The sequence below is a fragment of the Muscardinus avellanarius genome (genome assembly GCF_963383645.1).
Source record: "Muscardinus avellanarius genome assembly, chromosome: 21".
NCBI lineage: Eukaryota > Metazoa > Chordata > Mammalia > Rodentia > Gliridae > Muscardinus > Muscardinus avellanarius.
The window spans coordinates 2529984-2545697 of NC_137807.1; the positions used below are offsets into that span (position 1 = coordinate 2529984).

The following is a 15714-nucleotide window of genomic DNA, read 5'->3' on the forward strand; positions in this document are numbered from 1 at the left end:
TGTTAATATTTTCAGAAGATGAATTGAATCTTCTGGTTATCATAGTCGATACCAACCCAATTTGGTGGGGAAAGCAAGCATTAAAGGAATCTCAGGTAAGACAGCCTGAGGAGGCCCATGGAGAATTCTCGTTTAACTTGTGTGTTTATATTGCATTAAAAAGACAGCTTTGCCGGGTATGGTGGCGCACGCTTCTCATCCCAGTACTTGGGAGGCTGAGACAGGAAGATCCAGGTTTGTAGTCAGCCTCAGCTACTCAGTGAGGCCTTCTGCAACTCAATGAGACCCTGTTTCAAAATAAGGAATAAAAAATAGGCCTGAGAGTGGAGCTTGGAGGTAGAATGCCCTGGGTTCAAACTCCAGTACCGCAAAAATAAGAAGAAAAAAAAAATTACCAGCTTTATTAAGGTGTAATTTACGTACCATAAAATTCATATGTTCTATTGTACAATTTGCTTTTTTTTTTTTTTGGTGATACTGGGGATTGAATCCAGAGACACACTCCACCCCCAGCCTTTTTTTTTTTTTTTTTTTTTTTTTTGGTGGTGGTACTGGGGTTCCTGGAAACCCTTCTACCTCCAGGCTACACTCCCAGACTTATTTTATATTTTTATTTGGAAACAAGGTCTCTTAATCCAGCGAGGCTGGCTTCGAACCTGCACGATCCTCCTGTCTCACCAAGCCTGGCCCCTCAGCCCTTTTTAAAAAAATATTTTGGCCAGGCGTGGTGGCGCACGCTTGTAATCCCGGCGCTTGGGAGGCTGAGACAGTAGGATTGCACACATTAGAAGCCAGCCTCAGCTACTTAGTGAGACTTTCAGTAACTTAGTGAGACCTTGTTTCCAAATAAAATATAAAATAGGTCTGGGAGTATATCCCTGAGGTAGAAAAGCCCCTGGGTTCTACCCCCAGTATAACCAAATAAATATATATATTTTTTGTTTTGAAACATTGTCTTACTAGGTTGCTAAGAGTCTCACTACCTGTGATCCTCCTGTCTTAGCCTCACAAGCATTGGGATTACAGGCATGCAGCAGCACATGTGGCTCATTTCTCAAATCTGGCCATAAATTGGCCTTGAATTTAAGAATTCACTTGGAGATACAGCTTAAAATGACACCTTGGGTTCCATCCCCAGCACAGTAAAAAACCAAAATAAACGAGATTCGGCAAAAACCAATAAAGCATTGTGTGAGACTCACTAGGCGATATGGAATTCACCACAAAGAGCGCTGCGCCGCCGTGCGCGGTGGCACAGCCCTGCCACTCCAGGACGTGGGAGGCCGAGACGCGAAGGTCGCAGGTTCTGGGCCAGTCCGAACAACTTAGTGAGGCTCTCTGCAACTTAGGAGGATCCTGTTTCAAAATAAAAGTAAAACCGGGCTGGGGATCTAGCTCATAGATAGAATACCCCTGGGTTCTATCTCCAGCGACACATATGCAGGCCAAAAAAAGAAAGAAAAAGAGAATTTGTGGACTGTTAAGGTGATGTAGAAATGAACTTATAGGAGAAAAATTAGGAAGACTGTAGTTTTCAAATGTCTCTGCTGATGAATTTGGCGGAGGGCCGCGCCCGAGCAAGTGTTCAGCTAACTGTGTAAGGTTCCTGGAAACCTTAATTGTTTCAGGCCCCTCCCCCACAGTTACCGGACAGCTGATCTGTTTCTCTGGCGTCTTCTGTCGCTCCACAGTTCACCTTATCCAAATGCATGGATGCCGTGATGGTGCTGGGGAATTCCCATTTATTCATGAATCGTTCCAACAAGCTCGCCGTGATAGCCAGTCACATTCAGGAGAGGTAAAGGTGACGCCTTCCCCCGTTTTGTGCTCATTGGAACCAACCGTTCGGTAGCTGTTGTAAAAGGAATCTCTCAGCCGGGCGTGGGGCGCGCGCTCGTCATCCCAGCACCGGGGAGGCGGAGACCGGAGGACCGCGGTTCGCGGCCAGCCTCAGCTACTCAGGCCCTCCGCAACTCAGTGAGACCCGGTTTCAAAATAAAGGGTAAAAAATAGGGCTGGGGGTGCAGCTCGGAGTAGAATGCCCCTGGGTTCCTTCCCCAGTGCCGCAAAGGAAAAAAAGGAAAGAACAGAGCTCTTTTCCAACGTTGCTGTAAAACCCGGCCTTGTTGCACCCGCTGCAGGCTGGAGCGTGGCTCGGTCGCCGATGTGTGGGCGAGGTGTGGATTCTCCCGAGTCGGTTCCGTAATAATTTCTTGGCATGTTACGCCCTGACTGCAGGATCAAGTCCCCAACCACGACACAGCTCTTCTCGGTCTCAATTAACTGTCACATCTCAGCGGAAGTGAGCTGCTGCTGCTGCTTTTTCTTTTTTTTTTTTTAAGAACTGGGAATGGGAATGGAACTCTGGGGCATTCTACTTCATTCTACCCCCAGCCCTATTATTTTTATTTCGACATTAGGTCTCATTAGGTCGATGAGAGTCTCACTACTTGCCGAGGTTGTCCTCCAACCTACAATCCTCCTGTCTCAGCCTCCCAAATACTGGGATTACAGACGTGCGCCCCAGTGCCCAGCCCCTGAAGTAATTCTTTATCAGCATATTTCATATAAGATTAGAAGATATTTCTCAAATTACTTTGGGCCACTTTCTTTGGGGCAGCAAAAGAGCCCAGCACCAACCAACTATATTCCTATTCCAACTATATTTTTTTCTAAAAATTACGTGAGAAAGCCGGGCGTGGTGGTGCACGCTTGTAATCCCCGCACTTGGGAGGCAGAGACAGGAGGATCGCTCAGGTTCGAAACCAGCCGCGTTGGCTTAAAAGACCCTGTTTCCAAATAAAAAAGTATAAAAATAGGTATGGGAATGTAGCCCAGAGGTAGAAGGGTTTCTAGGAACCCCAGTACCACCACCAAAAAAAAAAAAAAAAAATTACGTGAGAAAGATAATATTGGTTTTGTTAAAATACAGTAAGCCTGGCATGGTGGTGCACACCTCTAATCCCAATACCTGGAAGCCTGAGGCAGGAGAAATGCAGGTCCGTGGCCAGCCTCAGAAACGTAGTGAGGTCCTCTGGATTTACTGAGATTTCGTTTCAGAAATAAATAAGCTAGGGTAGGGCCTAGCTCTGGTGTGGCATGCCCCTGGCTTCAGTCTCCAGTATCACATGCAAAACAAGGAAAAAGACATATCCAAGGACCTTACGACTTCCTGTGGGCTCTGCGTCCCGAGCGGGCGCGGTTCAGTCTGATGGTGAGTGAGGCGGCGGTGGCCCTGCAGTGGCCGGGTCGCTCTCTCTGCTGGCGAGTGAGGAGGCGGTGGCCCTGCAGTGGCCGGGTCGCTCTCTCTGCTGGCGAGTGAGGAGGCGGTGGCCCTGCAGTGACCGGGTCGCTCTCTCTGCTCTTTCAGTCGATTCTTGTACCCTGGGAAGAATGGCCGACTGGGAGACTTCTTCGGAGACTCCGGCAGCCCCCCCTCTGAGTTGAATCCCTCGGGGAGCAAAGACGGGAAATATGAGCTGCTTACAGCAGCCAATGAAGTGATCGTCGACGAGATCAAAGACCTGATGACCAACAGTGAGCAGCCTGTCATCGTTACTATCGTTACTGGTCATTGCTAATGCCGTCGGGCCGGGTCCTTGAGTCCTTGACGCTAAGCAGTTCCTGATACTGTCTACTTAAATGCTCCCCCCTTTCTTTTCTTTTTCCTTGTTTGTTTTCTTTTTGTGCTACTGGGGATTGAACCCAGGGGCATTTTACCTCCTAGCTACACTTTCAGTCTGATTTTATTTCTTATTTGGAACAGGGTCTCCTAGGTTGATGAGAGTTTCACTACTTGCTGAGCCTGTCCTTGAATTTGCAATCCTGCCTCAGCCTCCCAAGTACTGGATTACAACCTTGCGCCCCCATGCCTGGCCCATTTCTTTTCTTTTTTTTTTGCGGTACTGGGGATCGAACCCAGGAGCATTTTACCTCTGAGCTCATACCCAGCCCTATTTTTTATTCTTTATTTTGAAATGAGGTCTTAATAAGTTGCGAAGGGCCTCTCTAAGTAGCCGAGGCTGGCCGCGAACCGTGATCCTCCTGTCTCAGCCTTCCAAGTATTATAAGCATGTGCCACCATGCCCAGCTCCCTATGTCTTTTCTTTTTTTAAAAAAAAAAAATGTTCCTATCAGCCAGGCGTGGTGGTGCGCGCTTGTAATCCCCGCACTTGGGAGGCGGAGATAGGAAGATCGCGCAGGTTTGAAGCCAGCCTTGCCGGCTTAAGAGGCCCTGTTTCCAAATAAAAATATAAAATGGGTCTGGGAGTGTAGCCTGGAGGTAGAAGGTTTCCATCCCCAGTACCACCAAAAAAAAATGTTCTTATCTGGTCCTTTTATTATTTATCTGGCATTGTACATTGCTGACCAGCCTCTGCTTCTTAAAGCACTCGAGGGGCCTCTGCTTCAGGGACACCCCATTTTCCTCTTTGATTAATTTATTGATTATGGTGCTCTGCGTGGAACCCAGCAGCCTTCAACCTCTGAGCTATACACCCCAACCCTATTTATTTATTTATTTTTATTTTTTGCAGTACTGGGGATGGAACCCAGGGGCATTCTACCTCTGAGTTATACCCCCAGCCCTGTTTTTTTATTTTTTATTTTGAAACAGGTCTCACTAAGTTGCTGAAGGCCTAAGTAGCCTAGGCTGTCTGCGAACCCTGATCCTCCTGTCCTCCTGTCCCAAATGCTGGGATTACATGCGTGTGCCACCATGCCTGGCCTTTTTTTTTTTTTTTTTAAATTTTGAAACAGTTTCTCATCACTGAGTTTCTGAGAGCCTTGCTAAGTTTCAGAGGCTGGCTTCGAACCCGTACTCTTGCCGTCTCAGCCCACCCGGTACTGGGGTTCCAGGCGTGTGCCATCATACGCAGCTTGTTTTCTTACTTTTTACTTATTTATTGCGGTTCTGGGGATGGAAGCCAGGAATATTCTACCATTATAGTTTTATTTTGAAAGAGGGTCCTGCTAAGGTGTCTTTCATTCCTAAGGAGTGCTTTGGTTTGAAAATGACTTTAATGGGAGGAAATACTTAAACATTTCCTTTTAAATTCTTTTTATCCTTTGTAGGTGACATAAAGGGTCAGCACACAGAAACTCTGCTGGCGGGGTCCCTGGCCAAGGCCCTGTGCTGTATCCGTGGGGTCTGGCGAGAGGCGGCTTCTGCGGCGCTCCTGTTTAGCTGTGACCTTCCCTAGTGCTGAGTGTCTGCGTCGGGGGAGGCCTCGGCGTTCTAGAGTGGTGAATCGTAAAGAGAATTTATCTTAGATCTGATGCTTTCGAGACCAGCCATAAAATGTTGGAATGGGAGAAGAAGGAGAGCGTCTCTAGTTTCTCCAGAATGTTCTCATGGCTGTAACAAAAGCTTCAGGATGCTCCCTTGTTATTTTGAAAAACTGGCACTTAAATTTTTTTTTTCTTTTTTGGTGGTACTGGGGTTCCTGGAAGCCCTTCTACCTCCGGGATACACTCCCACGGTCTATACTCCCAGACCTATTTTTTTACCTTTTTATGTGGAAACAGGGTCTCTTAAGCCAGTAAGGCTGACTTCGAACCTGCCTCCGCCTCCCAAGCGCAGGGGTTACAAGCGTGTGCCACCACGCCCGGCTTGCACTTAAATATTTTTGAACCCTTGAGTTGGGAGCAGTGTTTGATTTTATTTATTTACTTACTTACTTATTTGTGGTGCTGGGGATTGAACCCAGAGGCATTCATTCCATCTCTGAACTAGACTTTCCAGCCCTATTTTTTTTTTTTTTTTCTTGTGGCACTGGTTTTTTAACCTATGGCATTCTACCTCCAAGCTACACCCTGGACCCTATTTTTAAATATTTATTTATTTATTTGCAGGTCTGGGATTGGAACCCAGGGGCATTTGACCACCGAGCTACACCTCCTGCCATATTTTTTATTCTTTATTTTGAAACTGGGTCTGACTAAGTTGCAGAGGACCTCACTAAGTAGCTGAGGCTGTCTGCGAACCATGATCCTCCGGTGTCAGCCTCCCAAATGCTGGGATTTCAAGCGTGCACCACCACACCCAGCTTAAATTTTTATTTTGAAATAGGGTTTTGATAGGTTGGTAAGAGTCTCATTGCTTGCTGAGATTGTCCTCAAGTCTGTGATTCTCCTGTCTCAGCCTCCCAAGTACTGGGATTACAGACATGTGCCACCGCGCCTGGCTGGTATTTGATTTTAAAAGCTGGTTATAGCTGGGCATGGCGACACACACTTGGAATCCCAGTATTTGGGAGGCTGAAACAGGAGGATTGCTGTTTGCAGACAGCCTCAGCTACTTAGTGAGGCCCTGTTTCCATATAAAATGTAAAATAGGTCTGGGAGTGTAGCCCAGAGGTAGAAAAGCCCCTGCGTTCCACCCCCAGTACCACCAAACAAACAAACAAAGAAAAACCCCACCAAACTCATTGTCTCATTTGATCGACTCCCTGATTTGCCTTTGCTCCCAGTATTCAGACCGAGGGTGCGATGGATAACAGGACAAATGTTGGCTATTCTGGTCTTCTGAGACCTTTTTGCAGCACAGGGGACGGAACCCAGGGGCATTCGACCTCCGAGCTGCACCCCCAGCCCCATTTTTCGTTCTCTATTTTGAAACAGGGTCTCACTGAGTAGCCGAGGCTGGGCATGAACCTCGATCCCCTGTCTCAGCCTCCCCAGTCTGTCGTCTGTCACAGCAGATGGAGCATGTCCTTTCCTTCAGCCAGGTGAAAGCTAAAACTTGAGGTCATGTTTGTGTTTATTGTAAATATTTGTGAAATAAAGTAATATTTTTGTATTCCTTAATGCTAAGAAATTCAGACATTCATCGAATGAACAAGGAAGTTAAAGGTAGGCGTCTACACTTTTTAAATTGTGATCCTACACTGCATGGTGGATGGAGTGTTTAAAATTTGTTTAAAAACCTCTAAGCCCAGTACTTGGGAGGCTGAGATAGGAGGATCGCAGGTTCACAGCCAGCCTAGCTGCAAACTTAATAAGACCTTGTTTCAAAATAAAAAATAAAAAGGGTGGGGGGTGGAGCTCAGAGGTAGAGTACCCCTGAGTTCAATCCCTAGTATCACAAAAAAAAAAGAAAAAAAAATCAGCCGGGCGTGGTGGCGCATACTTCTGCTTGTAATCCCAGCATTCGGGAGGCTGAGACTGGAGGATCGCGGTTCGCGGACAACCTCAGCTATTTGTGAGGCCCTCTGCAACTCAGTGAGACCCGGTTTCAAAATAAAGAATAAAAAAAATAGGGCAGGGAGTGTAGCTTGGAGGTTGAATGCCCCTGGGTTCCATCCCCAGACCCGCAAAAAAAAAAAAAAAAGAATAAAAAATCAAAAGGGCTGGGGGTGTGTAGCTCAGAGATATAGCACCCCTAGGCTCAATCCTTAATATCACCCTCGCCCCAGAAATGTGGCTGAAAACCTGGACGTGGTGGCGCATGCTTGTAATCCCGACATTTGGGAGGCTGAGACAGGAGGATCAGGGTTTAAGGCCAGCCTCAGCTACTTCTTAGACCCTCTGCAACTCAGTGAGACTGTTTCAAAATAAGAATAAAAAATAGGGCTGGGGGTCCTGCTCAGAGGTAGAATGCCCCTGGAATCCATCCTCAGGTGTTTTGTTTTTTTTTGTTTTGCAGGTCTGGGGGCATTTCAATTCTGAGCTACATCCCCTGCCCTATTTTTTATTTTTTATTTTTTTGGTGGTACTGGGGTTCCTGGAAGCCCTTCTACCTCCAGGCTACACTCCCAGACCTATTTTTTTTTTATTTTTTTTATTTTTGAAACAGGGTCTCTTAAACCAGCACGGCTGGCTTCGAACCTGAGCGATCCTCCTGTCTCTGCCTCTCAAGCGCGGGGATTACAAGCGTGTGCCACCACGTCCGGCCTATTTTTTATTCTTTATTTTTTTTTGGTGGTGGTACTGGGGTGGAACCCAGAGGCCTCCTACCTCCGGGCTATACTCCCAGACCTATTTTCTATTTTATTTGGAAACAGGGTCTCACTAAGTTGCTGAGAGCCTCACTAAGTAGCTGAGGCTGGCTTCGAACCTGTGCAATCCTCCTGTCTCAGCCTCCCAAGTGCGGGGATTACAAGCGTGCGCCACCACGCCTGGCCTTTTACTCATTTTGAAACAGGGTCTCACTAAGTTGTGGAGGGCCTCACTAAGTAACTGAGGCTTTTCGTGAACCACGATCCTTTGGTCTCAGCCTCCCGAATGCTGGGATTACAAGCGTGCATCACCACACCCGCTCCCCACTCCATCCCTTTTTTTGGGGGAAAAAAGAGAAATATGTCTAATAACCAAATTAATTAATTTATTTTGCGGGTCTTGGATGGAACCCAGGGGCATTCAACCTCCGAGGTACATCCCCTGCACTAATTTTTTATTCTTTATTTTGAAACAGGCTCTCACTAAGTTATGGAGGCCCTCACTAAGTAGCTGAGGTTGTCCAGGAACCGCAGTCCTCTCGTCTCAGCCTACCAAATGCTGGGATTACAAGCGTGCGCCACCACACCCAGCAAAACCAAGTACATTTAATAAATTATATTATTGTTCAGTTAACAATAAGTATAACCATACATATTTAATAAGCTACATTGTTATTCAATTAATTTACCAGGTATTTTTATTTCTTTAGATAATCAGGAGATGAAATCAAGGATATTGGTAAGACTTAAAATATCATGTATATTTACATACAAATACAGATCTTTGTTAAACAGTGAGTTTAAGACCCATTTGAAATACAAAGAAGGTGGGTGTGATGGCTCACGCCTGTAATCCCAGTACTTGAGCTGCGTGTGGTGGTGCACGCCTGTAATCCCAGTACTTGGGAGGCTTAGAGGCAGATCACAGGTGTGTGGCCAGCTTCAGATGTAGTGAGACTCTTAGCAATATAGTGAGACCCTGTTTCAAATTAAAGTGTTCAGAATGTTGCTTAGTGGTAGAACATTTGCCTAGCATGTGTGAGGAACCGTGTTCAATTCCCAGTGTTGTAAAATAAGTGTGCATTTACTTTAGTAGCTTTGGACATAATGAGTTGTGCAAAGGTACTTGAGGGTGTCATCAGACCACTGTTTAAAGCACTTGGAAGCCAGGCACGGTGGCCCAGACCTGCCATCCCAGTACTTGGGAGGCTGAGACAGGAGGCAGGTTCGAAGCCAGCCTCAACAACTTCGTGAGACTCAGCAACTTAACGAGACTGTTTCCATGTAAGAGATAAAATTGGTCTCTGGGTGTGTAGCTTGGAGGTAGAACGCCCCGGGGTTTAATCCCCAGGACAAAAAGCAAAACAAAACAAAAAACCAGAATTGGAAAGTGTTGAAATGTCCTCTGTAGGTAATTGGTTGAATAGAGGAAACGTTTGAAGTCAGCGAGAAGTATGACGTATTCCATCACACACTGTGTAACAACGGTTCAGTGACAGTGGCGCCCTTCCCGGCGTGGACCCCGCGGAGGGCAGACAGAGGTTATATGTCTGGGTTTGTGGAAGCTCACTGACGCTCAAAAACGCTGTCGTAACGACTCGGTTCTAAGAACTTATCCCCATCTGTAGGTGGCAAACAGTTGAATTCTAGCTCACTGGTGCCAAAAGATCTTTTTTTGTTGTATTTTGTGGACTGAAAAAGCAGATTGAGAACTATCATCCCAGTTTGTGTGTGTGTGTGTGTGTGTGTGTGTGTGTGTGTGTGTGTGTGTGTGTGGAGTGTACATATATACCTATTTAGGTGATCTCTAGAAGTAGTATCTGGGCATTGGGGTTGGGGCATTCTGCTGTCATGGTTATACTTAGATATTATCCAATAATGACAATGGGCAGACACACGGCGTGGTATTGGCCGTGGCCGTCCTGGGGGCGCCTGGTGGTGCTGACGTGGCTTGGCTTGCAGGTGATCAAGGCTGCGGAGGACAGCGCGCTGCGGTACATGAACTTCATGGACGTCATCTTCGCGGCACAGAAGCAGGTGACTTGCGCCTTCCCTGAGAGTATGTGTCTCAGGATCCGGAAGCCATGCTGTGTGCGTGGTCTGCCGAGAGCGGCAGTCTGTCAGAGGAGCCTTCTGAATGGATTAGGAACCCAGAGTCCACACTGGGTCTTGCCTCTGTTTTGGGTCCTGGAATGCTTTGGCCTGTGATGGGTCCCCACAGGGTGCTCAAGCAGTTTTGCGTACAGTTTTATGCTGTTCGGGTAACTCCTATTAGCCCACCCTCGGCTAATAGGAGCCGTGGGCTTGACGCCCCCCCCCCCTTCATCCCTTCCCCCCAGGGACGCTTTGCCACTGAGCTGCACCCCCAGCCCTTTTTTCTTTTGAAGTAGGGTGTCATTTCAGTTGCCGAGGCTGGCCTCCAACTTGTCACCGTCCTGCCTCAGCCTCCCAGATCCTGGGATTACCGGTGTGCACCGCCGTGCCTGGCTGCTTTCACAGCTTCCCACATAAACCTTTTTCTTTTTCTTTAATTAGGTATTTAAGGATTCAATATTTTTAGCTCGCAAATAACAAATGTCCCGATGAACTATGACTCATACATTTTCTTCTTTGGCAGGTTTAAAAAAAGACAAGAGCCCTGTAGACTTCAGTAGTACCCATGGGGATTTTCTCCATTGTGTGTGGCAGCGTGGTAGAGCGCATGGGCACGGGGCTGAGGCTGCAGGCAGAGAGCTGGCAGCTCTGTGCCCTGGGCTCCGGTTCCGGCCTGGCTCCGGCCCAGCGCCCCAGCTGCCGAGCGCAGCGGAGGGGAGCCTGGCAGGCTGGCCGTGCACGCTGAGGGGGCTCTTGAGCCCGGCAGGCTGGCCGTGCACGCCGAGGGGGCTCTTCTTAGAATGGAGCTGGGCGCTGGGCTGAGCTCTGTGCAGAGTGCTTGTCCACTGTGCATCAGTCCTCGGCTTAAGCTAAAAACGGAGCACCTAGTAGGTCCTCAGTGTAAGGCACACCGTAGAGGCTGAGCCTCAGGGAGTCCTCAGTGCTTATTCCTGTAATGTTTCTTTCAGAATATTATGATCGATGCCTGCGTCTTAGACTCCGATTCAGGACTCCTCCAGCAGGTACGTGCTTGTAGTCATGGGGAGTGATTACATACACATGCCTATTTTTTTGCAGTACTGGGGATGGAACCCAGAGGCATTCTACCTCTGAGCTACACCCCCGGCCCTATTTCTTATTCTTTATTTTGAAACAGGGTCTCACTGAGTTGCAAAGGGCCTCACTAAGTATCTGAGGCTGGCCGCGAACCGTGATCCTCCTGTTTCAGCCTCCCGAATGCTGGGATGACAAGTGTGTGCCACCACGCCCAGCTCGAGACACTGTTACTGCCGAAGTTGCTGAGCCTAGAATGCAGTCGTGCTCTTAAAACAGTGGTCAATGAGTAAATGAACCTCCCCCGGCAGTGGAGCCTTTGGCAGACCCGGCGCGTCGCCGGGAGAATTCCATCCTTGGCGCCGTCCACGTGCCAGCTCAGCAGAGCCTCTGTGTGTCTTGCAGGCCTGCGACATCACTGGAGGACTGTACCTGAAGGTGCCGCAGATGGCCGCCCTGGCGCAGTATCTGCTGGTGAGGAGGCAGCCTTGCAGGAGCTCGGAGGGGCTGGTGGGCGCGAGAGAGGCGGCGGCTCCAGGGCCTCCAAGCCAGGAAGGGTGGGCCTGAGCCTGCGAGCTCGGGGTGGAAAGTTGTATGACGGTTTGTAACGTAGAGCCTGTGTGCGGAGGTGTTCAAAACGGCCCAGTGAGGAAAAACGCACATCTCAGTACAGTTTCTGTGTGGTCTTGAGGACTGAGCCTGTGGCATTTTACCTCTAAGCTACACTCAGCCTCGCCTTCCTTCCTTCCTTCCTTCCTTCCTTCCTTCCTTCCTTCCTTCCTGTACTGGGGATGGAACCCAAGGGGCATTGTACCTCCGAGCCACACCCCCCCAGCTCTGGTTAATTTTTTTAAGTCTTTTTTTATTTTTGAAATGGTCTCACTGAGTTGCGAAGGGCCTAAGTAGCTGAGGCTGTTGGTGAACTGCAGTCCTCCCTCAGGTCTCAGCATCCCGAATACTGGGATTACAAATGTGCGTCACCACGCCTGGCTTTATTTCTATTTTTATTTATTATTATTATTTTTTTAATTATTTTTATTTTATTTATTTATTTTGGTGGTACTGGGGTTCCTGGAAGCCCTTCTACCTCCATGCTACACTCCCAGACCTATTTTATATTTTATTTGGAAACAGGGTCTCTTAAGCCAGCGAGGCTGGCTTTGAACCTGCGTGATCCTCCTGTCTCCGCCTCCCAAGTGCAGGGATTACAAGCGTGCCCACCGCGCCAGTGCTTTATTTCTCTCTCTCTCTCTCTTTTTTTTTTTTTTTTTGGTGGTACTGGGGTTCCTGGAAGCCCTTCTACCTCCGGGCTACACTCCCAGACCTATTTTTACATTTTTATTTGGAAATAGGGTCTCCTAAGCCAGCGCGCGCGGCTGCTTCGAACCTGCGCGATCCTCCTGTCTCTGCCTCCCAAGCGCGGGGATGACAAGCGTGCGCCACCACGCCCGGCTTTATTTCTCTTTTTAAACAAGGTCTCACTAGGTTGATGAGAGTCTTACTACTTGCTGAGACTGTCCTCAAACCTGCGATCCTCCTGTCTTAGCCTCCCAAGTACTGGGTTTTCATGTGTGCGTCACGATGCTCTGCTCTCAAGAGACTTTTGAGGAAAACTGCTTTAGTGTTGCTCTTGGTGTAGATTGGCTAATATCTACTTATTTTGTTTTTTATGGTCGTTTTTGTGGTACTAGGGATGGAACCCAGGGACATTCTACCTCTGAGCTGCACACCCCCAGACTTATATTTTATTCTTTTTTTGGTACTGGGGTTTCTAGAAGCCCTTCTACCTTTGGGCTACACTCCCAGACCTTTTTTTATATTTTTATTTGGAAACAGGGTCTCTTAAGCCAGCGCGGCTGGGTTCAAACCTGCACGATCCTCCTGTCTCTGCCTCCTAAGCGCGGGGATTACGAGCGTGTGCCACCACGCCTGGCTTTATTCTTTGTTTTGAAATGGGGTCTCACTGAGTTGCCGAGGGCCTCAGTAAGTAGCTGAGGCTGGCTGCGGACCTCGATCCTCCTGTCTCAGCCTCCCAAGTACGAGGATTACAAGCGTGCCCAACATGTCCCTCTTACTGTGCTTTAAATAAGAGTCCCTCGCTGCTTTTCCTGCAGTGGGTTTTTCTTCCCGACCAAGACCAGCGGCCGCAGCTGCTCCTCCCGCCCCCGACGCACGTGGACTACAGGGCCGCCTGCTTCTGCCACCGCAGCCTCATTGAGATCGGCTATGTCTGCTCTGTGTGCCTGTCCAGTAAGTTTCTGGACCTCCTTTTCCTTTTTTTCTATGTTGGAGGGAGAGAAAATATCTTACCCATGAGTTTTTTAAGCCATCCTGCCCTTATTTTTCTTATTTGCAGTATTCTGCAGCTTCAGCCCTATCTGCACCACGTGTGAGTAAGTATCTCTGCGGTGGTGTGGGCGGCTCCCGTTTAGAGAATTCGAGCGCTAAGGTGTCCTTGCCGTCTGTGCCATTGCAGGACGGCCTTTAAGATTTCTCTTCCCCCTGTACTGAAGGCGAAGAAAAAGAAACTCAAAGTGTCTGCGTGATGGAAAAGATTTTCCTCCAGGCGCAGTGGCGCCTGCCTCCAATCCAAGCTCTTCCGGAGGCTGAGGCAAGAGGATCGCGAGTTCAAGGCCACCCTGAGCAACTTAAGGAGACCCTGTCTCAAAATATAAAAAGGCTCGGGGACGTAGCTCCGTGATAGCGTGCCACTGGATTAAACCCACAGTACGGCACAAAAGAAAGAAGCCATGTGACAAAATCTTTGTTGGGAAGGTTCTAAAAAAAAAAACCCCAAAACAAAAACACCTACGTGTAAGTTTTTGTTTTTAAAGCCTCTAGCACCTGGTATTTCCCAGGCAGTCTCCCATCCAAGTACCAACCAGGCCCGGCCCTGCTTAGCTTCTAAGCTCACACTAGGTCGAATGCGTCAGGATAATGATTTATGTATCGCGTTTCCTAGAGGAAGTTTTTCCTAGACGTTCCTCTCACCCGCGGTCACAGGGAACCAGCTAGTTTGAGGCACCGTCCTGCGCAGTGTGCCCTACGTCGTCTCTGACCGACGTTCATCCGCAGGAGAGGAGCGCGCACTGTGGCCTTGGTTTTAGTGGGCTGCCATTTGCCACAGCCCGTCGCCTAAGCTAGTCCCGGCCCAGCAGTGTGTGGCGCGTGGACTTGGCGCCTTGGTCGCTTTTTACTGACTGGATGGAGTCATAGCATCAGGCAAGAGGGATTAATAGTTACCTTCCACGACAGCCAAATTGAATACATCCTACTGTCCAAGTTGAGCCTGGCCTTCAGATATCAGTGGGTGTTTATTCTTTTGTCTGATAGCAGTATGTTTGGGCAAAGTTATCCAAATAATACTTTCCCACCAAATAACTGCAGAACCTGATTTTAAGTGAGCGAGGGCATGTGCAGGGGCTGGAAACCAGTTTTTCTTCATAAACAGTTGTGCTTATTCGTACAAGCCGATGTCTCTGCTGAGGGGAAGTTTTGGGAAAAGCACATTCGGTCACTTCTTGTTCCTGGATAGCGTTTGTCATTTTTTAATTGGGGGGGTTAATATTGAAGAACTCTTTACTAGGATCTGTGAGCTCAATACTGAAAACTTTCATAAGTTCAAAACACTACTTGTAACTTCAACAATGAGTTTATTTTCCTATTTCACAATTTTATGTAAAATTAGTAAAGGTCCATTTAAATTCCAGCATGGCATAGGAAAGACTTAAAGAATGATGTCTGGTCTGGTTTGTTTTTTTAAAGAATCCTTTTTTTCTTTTTCTTTTGTGGTGCGGGGGTGGAACCCAGGGGCTTTTCTACATCCGGGCTACACTCCCAGACCTGTTTTATACTTTTTTTGGAAACAAGGTCTCACTGATCTGCTGAGAGCCTCACTAAGTAGCTGAGGCTGGCTTCGAACCTGTGCGGTCCTCCTGTCTCAGCCTCCCAAGTTCTGGACTTACAAGTGTGCACCATCACACAACAAATACATAAAGATTTTAGTATCACTTTGCAAGTATTTGTTAATACTTACACTGAAGAATTGTTGTGTCTTTTAAAAATAATATTCAAGCCAGGCGTGATGACGCACACTTGTAATCCCAGGACCTGGAAGGCTGAGACAGAAGGATTGCTCAGGTTCGAGGCCAGCCTCAGCTACTTAGATTCTTGGCAATTCAGTGAGACCCTGTTTCCAAATTAAGTGTAAAATCGGTCTGGGAGTATAGCCTAAAGGTAGAAGGTCCCTGGGTTCTACCCCCAGCACTGCAAAATAATAATAATATTTCCCATATCATACTAAGCATAGGGAGCTCATTACTGGAAGTCTCATGAAGCGCCAGAGATGTCGGCGCGTGTCAAGAGCTGGCGAGCCTCTGCCCGCGCCTGCCCACCGTGGTGGTCTGGACACTTCTAGGTGCCTAGCACTTGGATACGTTTGTATGTTAAAATGATTAAAGCTTTTGTATATGCTGGAATCACTGCCTCTTCATCATGCTTTACGTCGTGCTCAGTCAGTGCTACTTCACATGTGGCCTTAACTGAATGTGGTCAAATACCAGACAATTTTTCTATTCAACTCTGAAAAGTGTTTTTTTTTTTTTTTTTTGCTGTACTGGGGATGGAACCC

The 15714-nt window shown here is 47.8% G+C and overlaps 1 protein-coding gene across 2 annotated transcripts; it reads left to right on the forward strand.

The window, feature by feature from the left end:
- Positions 1 to 20: 20 nt before the first annotated feature.
- Positions 21 to 13630, forward strand: GTF2H3 (general transcription factor IIH subunit 3; the record flags this gene model as incomplete). Of its 2 annotated transcripts, XM_080717548.1 has the most annotated exons (12): positions 21 to 95; positions 1692 to 1798; positions 3371 to 3537; positions 5074 to 5136; positions 6823 to 6852; positions 8648 to 8676; positions 9900 to 9974; positions 11000 to 11053; positions 11490 to 11558; positions 13199 to 13334; positions 13441 to 13477; positions 13561 to 13630. In XM_080717548.1, the coding sequence occupies exons 2-12, from the start codon at positions 1710 to 1712 to the stop codon at positions 13628 to 13630; spliced, it is 819 nt and encodes a 272-aa protein (XP_080573674.1). In that variant the 5' UTR covers positions 21 to 95; positions 1692 to 1709. The 2 variants fall into 2 exon arrangements, with proteins under 2 accessions (XP_080573674.1, XP_080573675.1); XM_080717549.1 differs by lacking the exons at positions 9900 to 9974; positions 11000 to 11053.
- Between the last annotated feature and the right edge of the window lie 2084 nt (positions 13631 to 15714).